The sequence below is a fragment of the Anabrus simplex genome, chromosome 7, assembly GCF_040414725.1.
Source record: "Anabrus simplex isolate iqAnaSimp1 chromosome 7, ASM4041472v1, whole genome shotgun sequence".
Lineage (NCBI taxonomy): Eukaryota > Metazoa > Arthropoda > Insecta > Orthoptera > Tettigoniidae > Anabrus > Anabrus simplex.
This window is the reverse complement of record NC_090271.1, coordinates 117,864,667-117,888,785: the sequence shown is the minus strand read 5'-3', so window position 1 is coordinate 117,888,785 and position 24,119 is coordinate 117,864,667. Positions and strand designations below refer to the sequence as shown.

The window sequence follows — 24,119 nt, the reverse complement described above, 5'->3', positions numbered from 1 at the left end:
TTACTTAACTTTATTGCTTTGCTTTTTAGCTGCTCATACTAAAACAGTCTAGCTAGAACCATGCTGGAAAAGGTAATAGCGTAATACTGTAATCGTTTTATACGAAATTTGAGCACATTCAACACACAGAGATATTTGAAGCCATTTACTGCTTCATAAATTGTGAACTCCCTCTGTGGTTGAGGGCGGTGGAGCACATCCACGATATTCTCTACCTGTCGTAAAAGGTTACTGAAAGGTTTATCCCAGGGTTTTTCAGCTTGGGAGCGTAGGTTGACGACTGAGGGCCTTTCATCTTGAGAGTGTGGGTTGGCGACCACGAGTCCTCTAGCTGAGTCTGACATTGCTTCAACTTATTTGTCCTAGACTCTTCACTTTCATCTTTCCTATCTGACCTCCTATAGTCAATTCTTGTTCTTTTCCGAACCTAACAGCATTAAGTTTACGAGGAGGCCAAGGAAGTAATTTTCACGTCCTTCTTGGCTAATCGCTTTCTTTGCCGATACCTTCATTTTAAGTGTGTGACCTCTTTCTTTTCCCTCTGACTCGTACTAAGAGAGGATGGTTGCCCAGTTGTACTATCTCTTAAAACAACACAAACACTCTTCTCTCATGAATGAACCTGTTAGGTACTCATCCCTGATGTAGACAATGTGACTCAAGGGTCATTTGTTTCTGTTCCTACACTTCTCACCTTCCTGGCGGAGAATCGAACCCATCTCCTTCTTGATCAACCTAGCTCTGTTACCTCCATATTACGAATAAAGTATACAATGTCCACTCAGCTCTCTGTATTGTACACCAAAGGGGACCGAACTAAATTCTTCTGACATTGTCGCTTCAGCAATTGATTGTAAAGTTATCAGAAACGTGTTATAGCCTGGCGAGTAAAATTTGCCTTCAGGTAATAAATTTGAACCACTAGTTGTTTCATAATATTCAAAATTATCAAGTTCAACCCCACTCCAAACTCCGTTGATATCTGGCTTTTTTTTTTTTGGTACTGAAGAAGAATCGGGCTATTCGTGTTAATTACAGTACATGTTTGCTATATTTTAAAGATAGAAGGCCATTAACTTCTCAATAATGTATTCTAGTAGGCACATTAATTCCCAGCAGAAAACAACGTTCGCTTTCACTCAGAGGACACTGAACGTTGGTCTGCGTGCGGGAGGAGCAAGTGACTTGACCTTGGTAATGAGATCTTCCGAGCATTTATAAGGCTTGTCCCAGCAGAATCTTCAGTCAGAAGACACAACTCGACCAAGATGCTGCGAAATGGACTGGTGAGTAAACCTGCGGATGGGGCATCTTTGTTCAGAACTTATAAGGCACTAGGAGAATTTCAAATACATATTTTGATTTTCTTTATCTTACAATCAGCGAAGTCCTCAATTTAATCGAACATCCACAAATCTTAACAAGTATAAAGATATTGCGCAGCTTCCAAATTGTAGCAAATTAAATTTCAAATATTCATATGCTTCATTTCTTTTTTTCATCACTTTTCTTAGATTTGAAAATAGAAGACATTTTAACCTTCTACTAAATACAGTTTGTAATTCTGTTCTTTGCTGAGCATGGGGGACTGCTTTGTCGAGGAGGTACAGGAGTGCTTGGCTCACTCATAGGGATGGGGTTCGTTTCCTCGTCTGGAAGTTGCAAAATTTAGAAGTAATATTTGCATTTCTGAAGAGGCTCGTGGTTCTCAGGTTCGCTCAGCCTACAGCAGGTTAATTTTTGCAGAAGAGGTGGAAGTGCATTGAGTTGACCACCACATCTCATTTACTAGGGAGCTGTTAGGAACTGACCGGACATATTTCAATTACACTTCGGTGAATGATCAATAAACATTTATCCTAAATTTCATGGCAAGAATCATTTTGTCGTAAAATCAATGACAGTGTTATAATTAATTGCTGAGTTAGGAGCGCGCAGCTGTGAGCTTGCATCCGGGAGATAGTGGGTTCGAACCCCATCCTGAAGATGGTTTTCCGTGGTTTCCCGTTTTCACACTAGGCAAATGCTGGGGCTGTACCTTAAGTAAGGCCATGGCCGCTTCCTTCCCGTTCCTCGGCCTTTCGTGTCCTATCGTCGCCATAAGACCTATCTGTATCGGTGCGACGTAAATCAAATAGCAATTAATAACTGAATGGCTCGAAGCAGTTAGTTGATGACGTACATGACTGCGTATGCACTTGAGACATATTCAGACAATTCTACGTTTAAGAAACATAAAACACTTTAAAACAAAATGAGATTTTGATAACACAAACAGAATTTCACGCTCTTAAAACGTATTTATTTATTTATTTATTTATTTATTTATTTATTTATTTATTTATTTATTTATTTATTTATTTATAATTTTACATGGCATCGACACAGATAGGCCGACAACGGAATAAGAAAAGGTTCGGAGTGGGAAGGAAGCGACCGTGGTCTTAATTAATGTATAGCCCCAGCATTTGCCTTGTTTGAAAATGGGAAACTACGGAAAACTATCTTCCTGACTGCCGACAGTGGGGTTCAGAGTTTGAAACCGCTATATTTCGAATGCAACCTATTTTTCTTACGCGTATAGTATGTGAATATATCAAAATATTAGGAATTTAATACTTCTGTATCGTTTGTAATGGGAGCTAAAAGATTACGTAATGTGACATCTTGGTCATCTATATATAAACAAGTATGCTATTAATGTAACATTTTATTAGCATAAATTCCCCACTGTCGGCAGCCCTGAAGCTGGTTTGCGTTGTTTTCAATTTTCACACCAAGAAAATGTTGGGGTTGTACCTTACCGCCACGTATATTTCCGTACCGCGTTTATCCCTTTCCTATGCTATCGTCGCCACAAGACCTATCTTATGTGACGTTAAGAAAGAAAAGAAAGCATCGAGGGAACTGGCGGATTCCTGTTAATAATCAGTAATCACTAATTTTGTCAATGAAACTTCCAAAGGAGTTCCTTATCTACAATGGAGATGGCTTAGTTTTGTTGAGCAAAGCTCTTAATAGTTATTTTTGTTATAAGATAGTAAAGAAATAATTTATTCACAGGTGGAAAATTTAGGGCCTGAGGCACCGCTGATGAGAGGAGAATCGTAAACATATACGAGTAGCTCGCAAATGAAATACAGTTACGAATTGCAGCAATTGTAACTTCATTATTGTCCGAATTTACGTTTTGTTATGAACGAAATGCCGCCTGTTGCCATTTCTTGATGAATGTAGAGTACTTTTGCATCTATATCTTGGCACAGGCCAGAGCAAAGTGTAGCTTTCGCGAAGTCCCATAGCTATGACAATATGGAAGCTGTTGTGGTATGGGTGTGCTGAGTAACGGCATTCGGAGCACAACCAGTGCGCCTGGGTGTAATGAAAAGTGTTACTCATAGGGACATTTGTGCTGCAACAGCACTTTCTGGCCTAGTGAGGAAAGCAACGGTAAACTACCTCACTCCTCATCTTGCTTAGTACGCCTCATTTTGGCGTCGCCATTTGGTTTTTCGGTTTCCCCATCATCACATAACCTTTGGTGGTGCTATCTGAAGATCCAATCAGCTTCTGGGCTGATGACCAGAAGCATACACGGAATAATGGGCTGGTATGGACATTGCACATTTTTTGCTACTTGTTCAACGTCGCACTAACACATCGAAGGTTTTCGGCAACGGAAGAATGGGAAGGTCTTGGCCTTAATTATTTGCATGATGTGAAAATGGGAAAGCACGGATATCCATCTTCAGGGCTGCCGACAGTGGGGTTCGAACCCACTGTATCCCGAATGCAAGCTCACAGCTGCGCGCCCCTTACTGCAAGGCCAACTCGCTGTAATAGAATAGAAGCTAATGAAGTGATGATTAGTAATGGGATTCAGGGCATGGCTAGATTCTTTGAATCCTGAAAAATTATTTGTTGCTAATAGGATCGGTGATGGAGTAATAACGCTTTCGGAGTGAGTGAGGAAGGTAATGGCAATTGACCTCACTCCATGCCTCCATGCTACAGTCGAGTGCACAGAATCTTGCCAATATAGAAACAGTCATTTATGTTGTTGGTAATGGAATGTTACAACTCCTCTGCTCTACCTCAGTCTGGTTCTAGCAATTCCCTACTGTTGATTGGCTGCCTACTCTAAAAGTGCGTCCACACCACGATATTTTCGTTAACTTTGTTAATAAATACGGTTAACCAACAATGCTCATGAACATGTTTTACGGTTAATAAATTAAATAGCGTGTTCGTAAACTTTTCGGCCTTTGTCATAAACAACATATCTTTAACTTTTGTGAGTGAAACTTTTAACTTTTCGTGTTTCCGTTAACATTTGGGTTCGCACATGCGCGAAGACGCAATTAGAGCGTGCAAATTCATAGCACGGTATACGATGCTTTCTTATTTCTTCTAAAAATTGGCTATCAAGTCACAGGCGGAAGTTCTAATATATATTACTTTAAATTCTGTATTATATTCTTTTAGCTGTGTTTTAATGTACTTTCATTTCTGGGTTCGCTCCTCGCTGATAACTTAACCTTCCATGATCATTTGTACATCATCAAAATAATATTATCCTAACTAGGTTAAATGAAGATTTACTTTATTTCATACCTTTATCAGTTCTTGAGATCAAGCTTCACACGTCTCAGGCACAATAACTGAAATTGCTTGTTTTGATACTCTAGACAAATATATAAGTGAAATGTAGGAGTCACCCGTTGCTAGGAATCTTAAAGTGATGCCTAGCCTGCTATTAATGGAGGTAGCTTTCCGATAATCTGTATAATTTTTTGCAATTTTAGGCCCAATTACTGTCAACAACAATTGAAAGTCATTCTCAAGAACATTTTGAGGGTCTGCTAAATCATGAATTAAATGTTCTGCCATAAGTGTTCTCCCCTAACTTAATTCTAAACGCCTTTCCAATATTTTTCTTTTCCACACTTTGAGTTTGCGCTTTTGTCTAATGTTGTTCACTAAAATAATGAAAACTGCAGCGGTAAGTATTTTATTCTTCCTGACCCTATGCAACGTAACCTCACGAACAGCTTTTTTGTATGGACATTATGTTGAAGAAGTTTGTTAACAAAAGTTTATGAACTATGTTGAGAAATGTTTTCACTAACACTGTTTATTTACTTTGTTTTGATGATGATGATGATACTTGTTGTTTAAATGGGCCTAACATCGAGGTCATCGGCCCCTTACTTTGTTTTGACCGTAGCCAACGTATTTCTGGTGTTGCTTATTTATCTGGCACATAATTCACAGAACTTACTGGAAAACAATGTATTTATTTATTTATTTATTTATTTATTTATTGTAGACGTAGACAGGCTACATAGGCCTAAGTTAAATTATGTTCCGGTGACTACGTACGTGCTAAGTTAAATGATATTAAACCAGTGGATTAATTCTGTTTAGAGAAGAGCCTCCGTGGCTCATGCGGCAGCGCGCCGGCCTCTCACCGCTGGATACCGTAGTTCAAATACCGGACACTCCATATGAGATTTGTGCTGAACAAAGCGGAGGCGGGACAGGTTTTTCTCCGGGTACTCCGGTTTTCCATCTGTCATCTTTCATTCCAGCAACACTCTCACCCTCTCCACTATCATTTAATTTCATCTTTCAGTCATTAATCATTGCCCCAGAGGAGTGAGACAGGCCTCGGCAGCCGACACAATTCCTATCCTTGCCGCAAGTTGGGGGCTTCATTCATCCCATCCCTGACCCGGTCATTGACTGGAAAACAGGATGTAGGTTTTCAATTCTGATCTAGAAATAGGACTACTGTATTACCACTACTACTGCTTGTATACCCCCTTAGTCCCTTTTCTTGATACGGGGTCGGGAAAGAGGTGAGATTAATTTGTATGCCATGTTTTACGGCCGGATGCCCTTCTGACACCAACCTCAGATAAGGAGCCAATGAAGATTAATAGGCTGTGGCCTATGAATTGGAACTGTCCCGGCATTTGCCTGCAAATGAAAATGGGAAATCGAAGAAAACCATCCTCAGAGGAGCCGATGGTGGAGCTCGAACCAACGCGTCACCCGAATGCAGAGCTTTGCTCCATAACCGTAGCGCGTGAACACTCGTGGTCACTCCATTCGGTTAATAATAATAATAATAATAATAATAATAATAATAATAATAATAATAATAATAATAATAATAATAATAATATTTCAACTGCCGTGTCCAGGCATTTTGATTTGGCACATTGCCTGCGTGCGAGTCATCTTCTATGTTCCGTTTTGCTTTGTCAGATGGTTGTGACATCGGACTTCTAATGGGCGACATATTGTTGAATTTTAATTAATTTTGTCGGGTCAACTCCCAGTGAGTCTTCAAAGATCATTTACATACCGACATTTTGCGTCATGGAATGCAAAAAGGAATATTTTCTCCCTTCCAAAACCTGTCCACCTCAACTAGCTTAGAGCCTGTGATGGGGATCGGAGGCCTGTCATTGATCGACAGAAGGAGCAGCAGCTTCTGGTCTAGAGAAGTAAGGTGAACCCTGAGGGCATGCTTCTGTTCAATCTATTCTTGTTCAAAAAGAGGGCGTGGTAGGTTCTGCTACGTATAACCTCTAGAATCATTTACGCAGAACCTCTGTAGTTGATTGGAATTGTAAAACAATGGACAAGTTGAAATGTTTACGTCATTTTATTTATTCATTTAAAATTTTCATTTGTATAAATTTAAGCAATTTTCATTTTTATTTTTGCTAGTTGCTTTACGTCGCACCGACACAGAAAGGTCTTATGGCGACGATGGGACAGGAAAGGGCTAGGAGTGGGAAGGAAGTGGTCGTGGCCTTAATTAAGGCACAGCCCCAGCATTTACCTGGTGTGAAAATGGGAAACTACAGAAAACCATTCTCAGGGCTGTCGACAGTGGGGTTCGAACCTACTATCTCCCGAATACTGGATACTGGCCGCACTTAAGCGACTGCAGCTATCGCGCTCAGAAGGCAATTATCAAAACTGTATGAAACATTGACAGATGTAATAAATGTAAGATGTACAATATCGCATGTTTTGTACTTTGTTTTCGTATGAGACTGCAGACTGAAGTTTGCCACGCTCCCATAGCCATCTTTTCACCCGGAGGGACGTGGGTTCCATTCCCTGCCAGGAAGTCAAACATTTTAAGACACGAAATTTCCGGTTCCGAAGGTGCACATGGCTCTGTGGTTCACTTAACGTGCTCCGAAATTGAGTACCAGGATAATTCCTGGGGACAAAGGTGGCCAGGCGTAGAGCTAACCACTGTACTCTACCAAGTGCCGAGGTTACGGATAGTGAAAGCCTTCACTTTAAACCCCTCCCATGGCCTGTACGGAGATGGCTTTACTCTCCCATAGCTATCTTAGTCGTTCTGCAGATGTACTTTTGGTGTTAATCGATCCTTTAGTGAGTCTTATTTCCTCCTGCGTACCTATGTCTATAGGCTTCTTATTTTTTTATTTTTACAAATTGCTTTACATCGCACCGACACAGATATGTATTATGGCGACGATGAGATAGAAAAGGCAAAAGAGTGGCAAGGAAACGGCTGTGTCCTTAATTGAGGTACAGTCCCAGCATTTGCCTAGTCGAAAATGGGAAACCGCTGAAAACTATATTCAGGGCTGCCGACAGTGGGATTCAAGCGCACTACCTCCCGAATTCCAGCTGATAGCCAAGTGTCCCAAACCTCGCAGCCACTTGCTTAGTTTTATAGGTTTTTACCGGCTCGTTAGTCATACATAGCTATATGTGAACATGTATGCCAAAATTCGTCAATTACCTTCAATTTGTTTTACGAAGAGAGTCACATTTTAATTTTTGTGGTATTTTCTGAAAGATCTCGTTGAGACGAATCAAATTACTTTGCAATAATCTCTGCGCGACATCTACATGTCAAGCTACATGACGCAGTAACTGATTTTCTATGGCCAAAAACATAAGTTAACTGAGCGGCCATCTTGTGATGACGTCATGTGTAACTCTTACTTTTAGAATAATATACAAACCATCCCCATATTCGTAATACTTTTGCGTTACATGAAAAGCGTCACATCGATATTTGGCCAAACACTGCCGACCCCATCCTACATGATGCTTCACGTCTAAATGACCATTTTGAGTGAAGCTATCTTCTTGACTGTTTAGCTCCTACATCACCAAGTACACTGCCCCGAAAAGGAATGGCATTAACCAATTAACCTTCATGGAGTTCACTTACATCTCCAGACACGCTGGAAGAAGGCCAGAGAAAGAGATATAGTTAAAACCCAATGAACTGCTTTTCATCTTGCAATCTCTTGATCGGAACGACAGACTTGCCAGACCAGTTCTGTCATCCTCGGGTAACGATGGGGGTAATGTATATTATTGTGCAATGCCGCTCATAAGCCTCAAGCGAGATCCCATCCAAGTGGTCCAAACCAGCCATTACCCTGCCTCAAAGAACTCCTAAGTATGCCGACAGGGGATTCATATTTGCATTTCATGATTTAAAGTGGGAGTTAAACCTATAATTAGTAAATTGTCGTTCAAGGTCCACTAGTTCAGGTGAGTGCTCCTGTTACCATTATCTAATATTCATTAGCGAAAAAAACAACAATATATCTGTTCAGTAAGTTGTCAGGGAGCATCTTTGAGTTATATAATGCTTGTAAATTGCTCCACTTCAAGGGAACACCTGTTCCGGGCGTTCTCTTTACGGTCAGTGTCCAAGGTCGATTGATGTTGCTGCTTCACATAAGAGGCTTGGGACATCTTCATCATCACAGCTTCGTGCACTTAGAGGAGCAGTTCGCGATTCTCTCCCAGAAAACTTCAATTCTTTGATAATTCTATTTAAAATGCGCAGTTATTTCCTAGAATTATTATTATTATTATTATTATTATTATTATTATTATTATTATTATTATTATTATTAAACATAGTGTCAGTATTCGGGAGATCGTGGGTTCGAACCCCACTGTCGGCAGCCCTGAAGATGGTTTTCCGTGGTTTCCCATTTTCACACCAGGCAAATGCTGGGGCTGTACCTTAATTAAGGCCACGGCCGCTTCCTTCCCACTCCTAGCCCTTCCCTGTCCCATCGTCGCCATAAGACCTATCTGTGTCGGTGCGACGTAAAGCAAATAACAAGAAGAAGAAACATAGTGTGTATGTGTGTAATATTTAATCTTTCAATTCGTGTACATAGAATTTAAATAGTCACTGTTTACCGGCATACAGTACTTGTTTTATAACAAAAAATATATAGACCTAGTATGTATCCTTTACGTCGTATTGTTTATCGTAACTGCTTTAGATTTTTCGTTCTTTGATGCGCATTGCTAACTTTGCTTATTATGTATTTTTCTAATTGATTATCTTGTTTACATATCTAATTCAATGATTGTATTTCTTTATTATATTGTAATTATGTGGCTAAGTGTTAGAGAGGGCCATTAGCCTTAAGTTCGCCACTGATAAATACCTAAATATATAAATATACCGTTGACCAAAAGTAGAAAAAAGGCACCGGTAGACACAAAAATATATCCGTCGGTGAATATTCGGTGGAAGCTACATTTTGGTGTGGTCTGTGCTAAGAGACAGATAAGAATATAGTCTGCATCCATGAAGAAATAGGCACCAGCTGATCTACAGGAGACACGAGTTAAAGTGGTCATCGTCAGAGTTCAAAGAAGTGATCAAAGTAGGCTTTGAACTTGCACCAAGAGCAGCGAATGAAGAACGAGTCAGTGCGTTGATCACAAAAATTCATTCCATCTAAATCAAAAGCGAACTCTGTGTGGTGGCGGTTGGTGCTTATTGTTTTAAGATGAAGTAGATCTGGATAACCATCGTCTCATTAACGCTAATCAGAGGAAAAATAGAAGGAGTCCGACACTTCGAAGAATGAAGGTATCGACGAAATAAAGGGAAGGGCCACGAAGGCTGTGAAGAAGAAAAACTCCCTAGAGCTCGCCTATCAAATTTCATCGGAGCCGGAAGAGTTCACCAAGAGAGGTCAACTAGGAAAATTGAAAGTGAGGAACTTAGCGCAGGTAAGAGGAAGTAATACCAGCCTCAGCTAGGAGACCCGTGGACGCCAACACACCCTCTCAATTTGGAGGCACCTGGGGTTCTCCTTTCAGTCGCCTCGTACGACAGGCACTGTCGGTGGAGGGGGGGGGGGTGAAATACTGTTGGTGTTTTTCACCACCACCACCCACAGGGTGATTATGTCAGTTGATGAATAGTTTTTAAGTTAAGGAATTTTTACTGAGGCTATGCGTATCTAAGGTCCGCCTTAATGAATTTCGCTACTTTTCTTCATGAAAATGCAGCCGTATCTTATGCATTGTACAGGTGGCACTGGCATGTCACAATTCTGTTCATAGATGGCACGGAGATTTTAATCTGCGCTTATTTCATTCATGTATTTGGTTGATAAGTTTCAGCGAACCTCGTACCTACGTCTTCTTTTGTATTCTCTAGTAATTGAAAATGAAAATCCACAGCCTTTTCCAGTCATTCGATCGGGTCAGGTATGGTTTTAATAAAGCCCCCACCGAGCTCTATAGCTGCAGTCGCTTAAGTGCGCCCAGTATCCAGTATTCGGGAGATAGTGGGTTCGAACCCCACTGTCGGCAGCCCTGAAGAGGGTTTTCCGTGGTTTCCCATTTTCACACCAGGCAAATGCTGGGGCCGTACCTTAATTAAGGCCACGGCCGCTTCCTTCCCACTCCTAGCCCCTCCCTGTCCCATCGTCGCCATAAGCTTTAAGCTTTGTCTGACCCTGTAATAGTTGAGAGGGGAGTTCCTCAGGGCAGTGTTATCGGACCTTTATGTTTTCTTATATATATAAATGATATGAGTAAAGGAGTGGAATCGGAGGTAAGGCTTTTTGCAGATGATGTTATTCTCTATAGAGTGATAAATAAGTTACAAGATTGTCAGCAACTGCAACGTGACCTCGAAAATATTGTGAGATGGACAGCAGGCAATGGTATGTTGATAAACGGGGCTAAAAGTCAGGTTGTGAGTTTCACAAATAGGAAAAGTCCTCTCAGTTTTAATTACTGCGTTGATGGGGTAAAAGTTCCTTTTGGGGATCATTGTAAGTATCTAGGTGTTAATATAAGGAAAGATCTTCACTGGGGTAATCACATAAATGGGATTGTAAATAAAGGGTACCGATCTCTGCACATGGTTATGAGGGTGTTTAGGGGTTGTAGTAAGGATGTAAAGTCTCTGGTAAGACCCCAACTAGAGTATGGTTCCAGTGTATGGGACCCTCACCAGAATTACCTGATTCAAGAACTGGAAAAATCCAAAGAAAAACAGCTCGATTTGTTCTGGGTGATTTCCGACAAAAGAGTAGCGTTACAAAAATGTTGCAATGTTTGGGTTGGGAAGAATTGAGAGAAAGAAGAAGAGCTGCTCGACTAAGTGGTATGTTCCGAGCTGTCAGCGGAGAGATGGCGTGGAATGACATTAGTAGACGAATAGGTTTGAATGGCGTCTATAAAAGTAGGAAAGATCACAATATGAAGATAAAGTTGGAATTCAAGAGGACAAACTGGGGCAAATATTCATTTATAGGAAGGGGAGTTAGGGATTGGAATAACTTACCAAGGGAGATGTTCAATAAATTTCCAATTTCTTTTAAATCATTTCGGAAAAGGCTAGGAAAGCAACAGATAGGGAATCTGCCACCTGGGCGACTGCCCTAAATGCAGATCAGTATTGATTGATTGATTGATTGATTGATTGATTGATTGATTGATTGATTGATTGATTGATTGATTGATTGATTGATTGATAAGATTTATCTGTGTCGGTGCGACGTAAAGCAACTAGCAAAAAAAAAAAAGAAAAAAAAAGAAAAAGAAATAAAGCCACCCTCTAGCGGCGAGGATAGGAATTGTGCCGGCTGCCGAAGCCTGTCGCACTCCTCTGGGGCAATGATTAATGAATGACAGATGAAATGGAATGATATTCGAGTGTGTTGCTGGAATGGAATATGACAGGGAAAATCGGAGTACCCGGAGAAAAACCTGTCCCGCCTCCGCTTTGTCCAGCTCAAATCTCACATGGAGTGACCAGGATTTGAACCACGGAACCCAGCGCTGATTCTCTGGTAATTACTGTAAGATAAATGTTTACTGTCATATCACACCTTAAGCTAACGCGAACAGAGTGTTCTTGGAAAACTCTGCACATGTGTTTACAATAAGCGTTACAAACACCGCCGTCTCGATCCTCTTATACTGCCTGCTCTATGCCACTAGTTTTACACAGGAAGACGCGAATACCAATATATCTTCAAGTCGCCGTAAGAGTGCAGTAGTAGGCGCACAATCTTCGCGATCAGTGTGGGTGTTGCATGGTGTTATTGTTGCATGTATGTGTACGAAAAGCTGAGTTATTTCGTAGACTGAGTAAACTTGCCTGTTTACTTCCGTCTGTACAGTGATATTTTGTATTCAACTATGAAAGGAATTAATCATGTTGTGATATAGATATTTTAAAAGTTCTTTTAAAGGTACCGGTACTCATTTTCTTCCTTTTGTGCAAGTTATATACATTTTTTGTACAACTGAAACGTCAGATTTCCCCCCGAAATATTCAACTGTTGGGTACCATTGTGCAAATCTCGGCAAGGTGGTTCGCAACAAGAATAGATATGATTCCATAAAATGCCATCTAGAAGGGAATTAAGAAAAAAGTGGCTGTCAGCTATATGTAGGCAAGGTCCTAATAAAGGAAGTAGCTGGATATTCTCAGATTACAGTCGCATCTGTAGCCTTTACACCTTTACACCTTATTTCAGAAGGTAATTAAAGCCGTGGAGGAAAGCGGATTCCTTGTGATAACAGTTGTGACGGACAATCACAAAACAAACGTCTTCATGTTTAGACATTTTGAATATCCTGACTCGTTGACTGAATGGTCAGCGTACTGGCCTTCGGTTCAGAGGGTCCCGGGTTCGATTCCCGGCCTGGTCGGGGAATTTAACCTTCATTGGTTAATTCCAATGGCCCGGGGGTTGAGTGTTTGTACTGTCCCCAACATCCCTGCAACTCACACACCACACATAACACTATCCTCCACCACAACAACACGCAGTTACCTACACATGGCAGATGCCGCCCACCCTCATCGGAGGGTCTGCCTTGCAAGGGCTGCACTCGGCTAGAAATAGCCACGCAAAATTATAACTATTTTGGATACCCTGAAATATCCAAATATTAATGCCCCAATCAATTTAGAAAAGAGAGAACTAACCCTAATTTGCGGCTACTTGGTTCGTGTTGTTGAAGAGTAGATGGTGTGTGACATTTGCGGCAGCAGCAGAAACATCTCCCCGCCTAGAGCATCGACACAATTTGGACACTTTTGCGTCTACGGAAACCATATTAATGGGACGTAAAAACGGTTATTATTGCGACTTTTCAAGGCCCTTTCATTAAGCAATCAGGACTTAATGCCTTAGATGGTAGACAGCCGACATTCTGAGGCCAAGTTGGCGGGTTCGATTCCAGCTCAATTCAGTGGCTTTTGAAGGTACTCTAATACGTCACCCTCGTGTCGGTAGATTTACCAGAACGTAAAATTTTTCTGCGGAACAGAATACTGGTAAATTAGCGTAGGCCCTATCTGGAAACCTCAAAAATAGTTAGAGGGATGTAAATCTGAAAAGTGAGGATATTGTTTGTGATATGTCCATGGAATGCCTTTGCTGGCAGGACCTAGTGTTTTCAGTGCACTATGACTTCTGGTATAGGCTAGAGCGATTTTGTTACTTCCATTGATCTGTCCCTGTCTTATCCTTGGCTTTGACAAAATGAAAGTAACTGAGGTATGAGCGATGTTAGTAATGCCATTCCTTATGCAGCCAGTCCCTGCTATGAATGGTGTGAAAATATTGCTCATAGGGTCGGTTGGTGCATACATTTCTGTGGGCTTGGCAGACTGATATGTGATAGGAACTTCTGACTCTGTGAGGAAAGCAACGGGATACTACCTCACTCCTCATTTCCCTAGTACGCCTCTTCAGTGATGCCTAGGCCATTTATAACAGCTGATGGCAGAGCTGTTGAGGATCCAACCAGCCTTAGGGCTGAAGACTGAACATACATACATACATGTGCATGAAATGTCAATCTCCTTTGATCTTCAGAATTATTATTATTATTATTATTATTATTATTATTATTATTATTATTATTATTATTATTTTACAGAATTATCTCCATTTAATTTAACTTCATTGCTCATCATTCCGAATATTACCCATTCTCTAAATCACTAAACACAGCACAAGGCTTGGCTCAATATAGAGCACTATCATAGTGTGAGTAATGGAATAAAGTAAGGTATTATGTTTCAGAGCTTGTTCCTGATGGCGGTAGCAGTGTCAGGGGCAGTCGTGAACCCTGACAAACTGGAGGAGTTACGCAAGATGGAAGCAGAACAGAACGCTAACGCTCACTACACTTTTCAAACGGACGTCAATGATCACATCAGCGACCTCACACAACATCGCCAAGAGACACGAGAAGGACTGTCCTTGAAGGGTTCGTTTGGATACAGCGATGGCTTCTTGAGACGGGTCGTCATCTACGAAGCCGACGAAAATGGCTATAGAGTTCTCAGGTTCGTCAAGTCTCATCGTGAACAATACCGTTAATCCATGTACAATTCAATTTTTTTTTTGTGAATTATCCCCATGTTTGACTTCATTTAGATTTTAAACATGATAATTAAATCATAAACTCCTTAGGGAAATATTAATAGGAGTGACTGTGAACGTAGCCTACAAAATAACGCTGTATTATACAGCAGGTGAGAATTTGTAATAATAATAATGCTATTTGCTTTACGTCCCACTAACTACTTTTACGGTTTCCGGAGACGCCGAGGTGCCGGAATTTAGTCCCGCAGGAGTTCTTTTACGTGCCAGTAAATCTACCGACACGAGGCTGTCGTATTTGAGCACCTTCAAATACCACCGGACTGAGAATTTGTAAAGATGTCACAGAGTATACTCATTGCAATGTATACAGTAACTGTAAATTAATTCCATGCAAAACTGCAAGGTCCATGACTTACGGTAAAAACAATAAAATTCAAGAGTTACGCAAAACCGCACGTTTATTCACTTTCTATTTCTTCAGTTGCAAGTACAAACGTTTTGCCATGGGTTCGTGTTTAATGCGTACACGATTTGAATTACAAAGGAGAGACCATTTTTACGCGCTGATAATACTCTAGCTTATATATTCCATTTCCATTAACACATTTTTCCCTTTCATGGATGCGGCCGGGTCGGAGTGAATGTGATTCATCTGCATTTTATTTTTCCATCCATCACCCTACAACATTTCTTGTCATCACCATTGTCTTGCTTTTCTCCACCCTGGTTTTTATTTCTCATTGTACCATCTTACAATTTACTACATCGACCAAGCTTTTCTCTTTCACCCCTTCCGCCCCCCCCCCTTCTTTCTCGCTCGAAATAACAGTAACAGAATTATGAACAAATACTCGTATCACCCCCGCATTTTACTTTTGCTGCCTTTATTTCGAATCTCATTCCTGGCTTTAGAATGTCTATCATAATTTGTAACTGTGAAATGTCGTCATATTGAACATCAGTCGATATGGTAAAATATCAAACTATTACACAACGGAATGACATGTCAAATTTTTATACAGGATAACCCAAAAGTCCGTTAACATTTGACGAGGCGATACTTCACGGAAATTTGGAGGCAGAGAGGTAATAATTGACACACATGATTTGCATGGCATGGTGTTTTATTGACTCGTTGGCTAAATGTCAGCGTACTGGCCTTCGGTTCACAGGGTCTCAGGTTCGATTCCTGATTAATTCTTCCGGCTCGGGGACTATGTGTTTTTCTGTCCGTCCCAACACTACCCTCTTCATATTCAGACAACATAATAGTGATTACATCCCTCCAAACAGGGTTGTGTCGGGAAGGGCATCCGGCCGTAAAACAGGGTCAAATCCACATGTTCGACGCAGTTCGCACCCGCGACCCCACAGGTGTGGGAAAAGCGGTAGGAAAAGAAGAAGAAAAGAAGGGGTTTTATTGATAACTAAATAAAGCTTCACTAACAGTGCCTTTTCTGGTAATATCAACATGTCATGATTGTAGGCGCATCCGACGCTTCTGTACTACTACTAGTACGACTACTACTACTACTACTACTACTACTACTACTACTACTACTACTAAAATGTTTTTATTCCTCCCCTGAAGGGGGAGGCGGGCCTCTTTAAGACGGTGACACCGTCTCTCAGGCCGGGAGATTTGTTACGGTGAAGGAGATGCTCGGAGAAGGTGAGAGGCTTGGCCTTATTTCAGTAGAATGGAAAAAAAGCAGGTAACCATTCTCAGGACAGCCGACGGTTGGGGCTAGCCGTGAAGTCCTGCCCTGTCCCTTTTCCCGAATGCAGAGGCGTAGAGCCACGGTAGAGGCGTGGCCAACCCCTCTGCTTGGTTGGCCGGTCAGAGTGCAGAGCTGTTGGACCACGGACCAGCCGTGGCCACTTGTGGGTCGTGACCCGATCTGCATCTACCGACCCACGCCTTCTTTCTTCGCATGGGTGGGGCCCCGAAGCCTGCTCCCCCCCCCCCCCCGTGTGGCAATCGTCACCAATCTACATTGCTTCCGACATGCTATTAATTTCTAAGGAGAAAAGAGATAGCAGGGAGGAGTGGGAACTGATACAAAGAGTATCTGCCTGTTTCCATACCAAACATGCCACCAAGGCCAGAGTTTGCGTTGGGTATGTGGTGTTGAGGCATGGTATTAAGGGTCAGGGAAAACCACATAGGCGTAAAAAGAAAGAGCCTACATGTAAAACCTGACAAATTTTGATAGCACATGCAAGGATGCGGTTTCTGGATAGGTCCAGGTGTTTGTGTTAGTAGAGAAAAGGTACCATGCACCAGCCATGGTCCATATTCTCGCCAGTCCAGTTATCAATGGATCAGTCCGCCTGGGCACTGCCGTGACTAGCGCGGGCCTTGGCGGTTGCGGAGCCATGCGTCGATAGCCACTAGGGCCCGCCGCACCGCTATGCCTCCTTGGGGTCCCGCGTACCCAGTCTCCGATCCCGGAGAATGAGGCCAAGCCCTCCAAGGCGGGGGTATCCTGGATGGGAAGTTGGACATGACACAGGGCCTCCTTCTCTACCCGCGCCATGGCCCGGTAACCAGGGCAACTGCCATGGGAAGCCTGGTGCCCCCCGCCCGCGCAGTTGGTGCAGACCGGCGCCTCCTTAAGTGCTGCACAGGCCGTGTAGTCGTGATCACCCGCACAACGGTTGCACCTCATTAGGAGCCCACACCTAGCCTCCCGATGGCCCCACCTCAGGCAGCAGGAACACTGCAAGAGCTGCCGAGGGAGACGTTTCGGTCTCACCTGATTGCCGCCATTACTGAGGTCCTCTCCTGATTGGCTCCCCGGTCGGCTACTATCCTGAGAGCAGTCCTGGGTTGCAGCTGGGCAGCCCTCTCCTGGTGGGCCGGCGTCGTCTACTTTCTCCTGGCCCGGGGGTGGCTTCTTCCCGGGGGTGGGGGTCTCTTCTCGGATGGAGAAAAGGCTTCGTCCTGATTACCCTCCTCCAGGCCAGGTGACCCTGGGGGTGCTGGTAGTCCCGCTGTAGAGACGGCGTCTCCCTCCTCCCGGCTAACGGCGGTGGCGTCGGTCTGTGCTGACACCCGACTGCGTTCCCTGTCCTGTGGGGCGCACATTGATGTCTGCACCTCAACAGACACGTTGGCAGGCCGGACCAGGATAGTAGCCTCAGAACGCCAGGGGGTGTCCTCCTCTATTGCTGTGCTGCCGTCGGCCATCTGGGGCGCTTTCCTGGATTGTGCCCGGGTGATAGGCCCTTCCTGGTAGGGCTTGGTCTGCGTCCACTTCGTCCACTTCACCGCAGGGGCCCTCAGGACCTCGGTCTGCGTCCACCTGGCAGAGCCGACCTGCTCGGCCTGGGTCGCACAGTCGCGGCTCCGCCGGGCGGCGCGCACCACCTGAGTGGTAACACCGTTGGTCTCCGGCTGGATGGCTTGGACTAAGTCGGTGTTAACCGCCTTATGCCTTCGCCTTCTCAGCGTCTGGGAGATGGTCTCCCTGGTCTCCGTGTCCGCCTCGTCCCTTCTCCTGAGGGTACCAGCGTTAATCCCTGGCACGCCGTCCCTCTCCGGTAGTCGAATGACCTGGAACAAAGTAGAGAGCTAGTTCATCACGTCGCGCATCCGCTCCTAGTCGTGATGCCTGATGATGAGGCCTCCTGGTAGAAAGCTCTCGACAGGCATGGTCGTCGTGATCTTCTCGCCTCCGTGGAGAGGGCGCCGCATTCTGTTCAGGATTAGCCCCCATTCAGAAGGTACAGGGAGCCCCAGCCCGTAGTAGACGAGTAGCGCCTCGCACTCCGGTTCCGTGTAGCCCTCGGAGAAGAAAAAGCCGTTAGGGGGGGTCACACCCGTCCCTGTACGCCTCCGTCTCCACCTCGATCTCCGGTGCCTCCTGCTCCAGCTCCGGCTCTGCTGCCGACGTTTCCGGCTCCGTGTTGTCCTCCAGCGCTGGGGTGGTTCGCCGAAAGAGGTTAGGAACCATGCGCCCCAACTCGATCACACATTCTTCGATAGTCATCGTCTTCACCCGGCTGGCTTCCATCGTCGCCCCTGTAGATGCCTGAAACAGACCTGAAAAATAACACTGAGAAGCGCTAGCTCTTTGTATGTACATACAGTACACAGTGTGCCGTGCTCTGAAAAGTGCATTGACGTAGACAAATAAGCTCTTCCCTGTTTGTACCAAGAAGTACAGCTGGCCTGACTAGTACTTGGAAAGTATAAATAGCCTGGCGAGGAGAGTGAGTCAGCGGGAAGCACGGACGTCCTCTCGCTGTAACTACCAAGCTCGTCCTCCACCCACGCCTTCTCTCACGACAGCTCATTTTATACCGTGCACAGGTCTCATGCGGCATCACTGACGTGTTTCTGTCCAGCGCCATATTTTGGCCTGTTTATACACTCGTTGATGTCAATAAAAAAAACCCGTGTCATGCCACTCAAGTGTGTCAATTATTACCTCTCTACCTCCAATATTCCGTAAAGTATTGCCTCGTCAAATGTTAACGAACTTTTGGGTGACACTGTAGTATGTTCATGTGATTCGGGTTTTATGAAGGTCCTGTGGCTATGGTTTGAATATCAATAGTTACGTTTAAAACTATAAGCCCACACAAAATATTCAATAGAATTTGTCTATAAGTCATACAAACAACGTAAATGAATATTATTTATTTATTTATTTATTTATTTATTTATTTATTTATTTATTCAGAATGAGAGACAGCATAGCGCCGAATTGTAGAGATCCGCAACTAATCCGCAAGAAACTTATAAAATTAATCTAAAATGAGAAATATACAAATATTTGCAAAGGACACAAATATAAACAAAATAATCTGTACAAACCCAATATAACTAAAAACTTAAATCTTACGTATTTTAAACATTTTATGTAAGGAAGAGTTTCATGCTGTGTGATGGTATGTTCTGTTCCTGTGTGTTCCCGGTGATCAATGGACTTTGTAGAGTTGTATAAAATGTGTTCTAACGTGGAAATAAAGAGTTTCCAGAACCATGTGTCCATATAACACATTTTGTTCTTCTACGTATGAGGAATGCGTCCTCAAAGTTTGGCCTGCCTTATTGTTACACTCTGCATATATAATTATGTTTTAATTATGTAAATATATTATTATTGATTCATTTTCGGCCTCTATTTAATGTCTTGGCTGATAGGCAGCAGTGAGTAAATTTTCCGTTTACAGTAACCACGTCACTTAAATGTCTTATCAGGAACCGCTCTGAGCCTTAAGCTGTTTATGACATTTTATTAATACTTCCTTTCTCCTTTTCCAGTGACAAGACTGAACAGCTGCCGGGACCACAAGCCAATCCTAACGGTATTGCTTCAGTTCATACGCTGATATCCGGCTCTGAACTTAACTACAGCATACAGAAAGTACCAGTCGACAACAAGCGAGCTAAAGGCATCAAACTGAGGAAAACAACGTAGAGCTTAGACAACCCGAGGTCAGGAATATCATACGCGGACCAAGACAGCAGCATTGACTATGAAGAACAGTAATACATCTCATTCAGGAACTTATGTGAGGACTAAACCACATCATATTCCTCCAGTAATCGACTCATCGTTCTGCAATGAGTTATAACACTTCATAACTCATTTACCTGTGAACTATTCTATATTCATTAAATCAGTATAAGCAAGTTGTTTGTGATCAAACAAAATTTGTAAATAAAACAGTTCTCTACATACAATCCAACTGATTTCCTTCTGTGTCCTGTGTGTTTGTAAGAGGATATTTAATTTCTAATGAGATAAGGAACTAAAACATTGTAAAGTACAGTACGTATAAGTACATTTCTGAAAAAGTGGAAGTTTCGAAACGACGACATAAATTTTATAAAATTTTGGTGTCAAACCTTCCAGAATTAATTACATCTTCTCTAGTATGAATACCATTTTACTATTGCACAACTTCACATATAATTTTACAGTTTTTATTATTTGTATTTTACTAAATCTTAGTAATTGATATAATTTATTATAGTTTCTTTGATTTAACTGTCATTTACAGCGAAAACCTTACAAGTTAGTCTTCGTTATAAATTCTTGGATTTAATTACCGTTTTAGAGTGAAATGCCACAGACTTTGTCAAAGCATCTTAGTTTAAACTACCTTTTCAAGTGGAAAATTATAGACTTTTTTACAAATTCTTGAGATTATCTACTATTTTAAAGTGAAATATCATAAACGTTGTCATAAATTCTAGGTTTTAACTAGATTATATACTGAAGCGCTATAGACGTGGTCGTAGCTTCGAACTTTTAACAACTATATAAAGTAAAACATCATAGACTTTGTCACTGCCTCTTAATTTAACTACAACTTTTAATGAAACACCATAGCATTAGTATAGCTTCTGGTGATTTGAATACCATTTTACATCGAATACCATACACTTTGACACATCTTCTTGGAATTTTTAGGGCGAAGCACGATAGAAATTGTTATAGTTTTATTTGATTTAAGTGGTAAGTGATTCTAAGTGACGGGGGTTATCATCGAATGTCCATTCCGGCTCCATGGCTAACTGGTTAGCATACTGGCCTTTGATCCAAGGCGTCCCGGCTTCGACTCCCAGCCAGGTAGGGATTTAAACTTTCATTAGTTAATTTCTCTGGCTCGGGGACTAGGATGCGTGCCGTCTTCATAATTAGATTTCTCCCTAGATGGGGCTCTATCCTCATAGAGGCGCATTCCGCCCATAGGCGACACATCGAAAGATATACAGTAGGGCTCTCCTGAAGCCATAAACCATTGCTATTATAGTGAATGCCCAGACGCCATCCTCGTCCCCAAATAAAACACGGAACTCATTCTCAGCTATGTTTGCAGCGTGTTATTAGACACCCAGTAATTTACGAACAAATCCGTGATGCTACAGTCCAGGTCTTGTCCAGCAAATTTTGTAGGGACATATGGAGGACGTGACGCTGTCTTCCACTGTGTTGCTTAGCTTTCGTGAGCGAGTCTGCTTCCTCTTGTATCAGATTCGTTTTGCCTCAGGAGGCTCTCAGCCCAGAATTTAACTTCTTGGACCGCCCGGGAATCCAACCACGGTCCTCCGGGTAAGATGCAGAACGCTACCTCTATACTATGGGACAGGCGCCCGTTTATTTGGCACCAGGAACCCATGAGCAGGTATCGGGAAGTCAGTTAATTTATTTTCCTTTTGGTTTAATGTCGCACCAACTCTGCTTATATTTTGGCGTCGATAGGGATAGGGAAGGGCTAGGACTGGCAAGGAAGCAGCTATGCCCTAAACTATAGTAGGTGCAGCCTTGTTGGTGTTTAATTTTGAGTAATAATCATCATAAAATATGTAAACCATTATGACCGCCTCTGTGGTGTAGTGGTTAGTGTGATTAGCTGCCATCCCCGGAGACTGGTTTCGATTCCCGGCTCTGCCACGAAATTTAAAAAGTGGTACGAGGGCTGTTACGTGGTCCATTCAGCCTCGGTATGTCAACTGGGTAGAGGGGGTTCGATTCCCACTTCAGCGATCCTCCAAGTGGTTTTCCGTGGTTCCCCACTTCTTCTCTAGGTCACGGTCGCTTCCTTCCCTCTTCCTTGGCAATCACTTCCGATCACCCCCCAACACACACACAAGGCCCCTGTTCAGCATAGCAGGTGAGGCCACCTGGACGAGATACAGGTCCTCCTCCCCAGTTTCATCCCCCGACCCAAAATCGCTTGCTCCAGGACACTGCCCTCAGGCGGTAGAAGTGGGATCCCTCACTAAGTCCGAAGGAAATCCAACCCTGGAGAGTAAACGGATTAAGAAAGAAAGGAAGAAAGAAAGAAAGAAAGAAAGAAAGAAAGAAAGAAAGAAAGAAAGAAAGAAAAAGAAAGAAAGAAAGAAATAGTAATACCGGGCGAGTTGGCCGTGCGATTAGGGGTGCGCAGCTGTGAGCTTGTATCCGGGAGATATTGGATTCGAACCCCACTGTCCGCAGTCCTGAAGATGATTTTCCATGGTTTCCCAATTTCACACCAGGCAAATGCTGTTTCTGTACCTTAATTAAAGACACTGCCACTTCCTACCCCCTCCTAGGCCTTTCCTATCCCATCGTCGCCACAAGACCTGTCTGTGCCGGTACGACGTAAAGCAAATGATAAAAAATAAATAAAAAAGGAAAACTAGCCCTAGAGATAGAAAACGGCATTTCACAGGTGTCCTCCTTCAGATACCTTGGAGAAATCATACTACTATCGGGACTAGACAGTAGGACCAACATAGAAAGAGCCACTGATTATGATCGTGTCGTCTCAAAACTCACGAGTTTCAAAACTCACGAGTCTCAAAACTCACGAATTCCAGGAAGAGGATTTGTAAGGACAAGTTTCTCTACCTGGGCCAATCTCAAAACTCACGAATTCCTGGAGAGGATTAGAAAGATTAAGTTTCTCTACCAGCGCCAGTCTCAAAACTCATGAGCAGGGCCAGTCCTTCTTTGAATCGATAAATGTCCACCCTATTAGTGATGGGATAATCGAATACTTTTAATAATCAAATGACTTCAATCCGATTATTTAAATAATCGAATGAATAATCAAATAAAATAATGGAATAAGTTTCAAATATCATTCAGTTATATCGCGCGGAATAATAGGATGCGTCATGGATATTTATTTTTCGGTTTAAGTGTGTCGGTAGATAACCGATTGAAGCGAATAGATGAACGCTTACGAAAATTAGAAATACACCTTTTTCCAAATCAATCTCCAAATGTTGAAACTAAATAGGTGAATTAACTGTCTTGACCTCTAATGTCTCTAAAATTCCTTACTCAAGTAAATGCCGCCTTCTGGCCGCATTATGGAACTAAGCTCAGTAGGCCTACTAACAACTGGCAGTTTCTTTTAACTAGCAGCGGACAATATACCTACTTTAATTTTATGTCGTCCGGCTGCAGGCATAAATTGTTATCATGCTGGCCTTTAGTCCAAGGGGTCAAGGGGGTCCCGGGTTCGGTTTCCATTCGGTTGGGAGATTTTAACTTTCATTAGTTAATAGCTATGGCTCGGGGACTAGGTGTTCGTGCCGTCTTCAGCATTAGACTTCATCTTCGGTAGGGCTTCATCCTCACAGACGTGCAGGTCGCCTATACGGCGTCAACTCTAAAGACCTGCACCAGACCCCCCCCCCCCCGGAGGCCACATGCCAGTATTATAAATTTATGTGAAAGGTAAGAAATTCATTATATTAACTTTAAGGCAACAGCAAAATATTTAAAAGAAAACAATGATAATAATACACCTCGGTCTCTTTCATTCACTAACCATTATTTGTCCCTCGTGGGTTGGGGTGGCAGAATAACATTCACAGCATCCCCTGCCTGTCGCAAGAAGCGACTAAAAGGGGGCCCCAGAGGCCCTTAAATTATTTAAGAAAACGCTTGATAAAAAACTGAT

General features: G+C 42.7%; 1 protein-coding gene across 1 annotated transcript; it reads left to right on the top strand.

Annotated features, from left to right (window-relative positions):
- The first annotated feature begins 1,264 nt into the window (after positions 1 to 1,264).
- Positions 1,265 to 20,384, top strand: Cpr51A (Cuticular protein 51A). Its single transcript, XM_067150721.2, has 3 exons — positions 1,265 to 1,286; positions 14,394 to 14,659; positions 19,975 to 20,384. Exons 1-3 carry the CDS (start codon positions 1,269 to 1,271, stop codon positions 20,129 to 20,131), a joined length of 441 nt encoding a protein of 146 aa, XP_067006822.2. The 5' UTR covers positions 1,265 to 1,268; the 3' UTR covers positions 20,132 to 20,384.
- Positions 20,385 to 24,119: the final 3,735 nt, after the last annotated feature.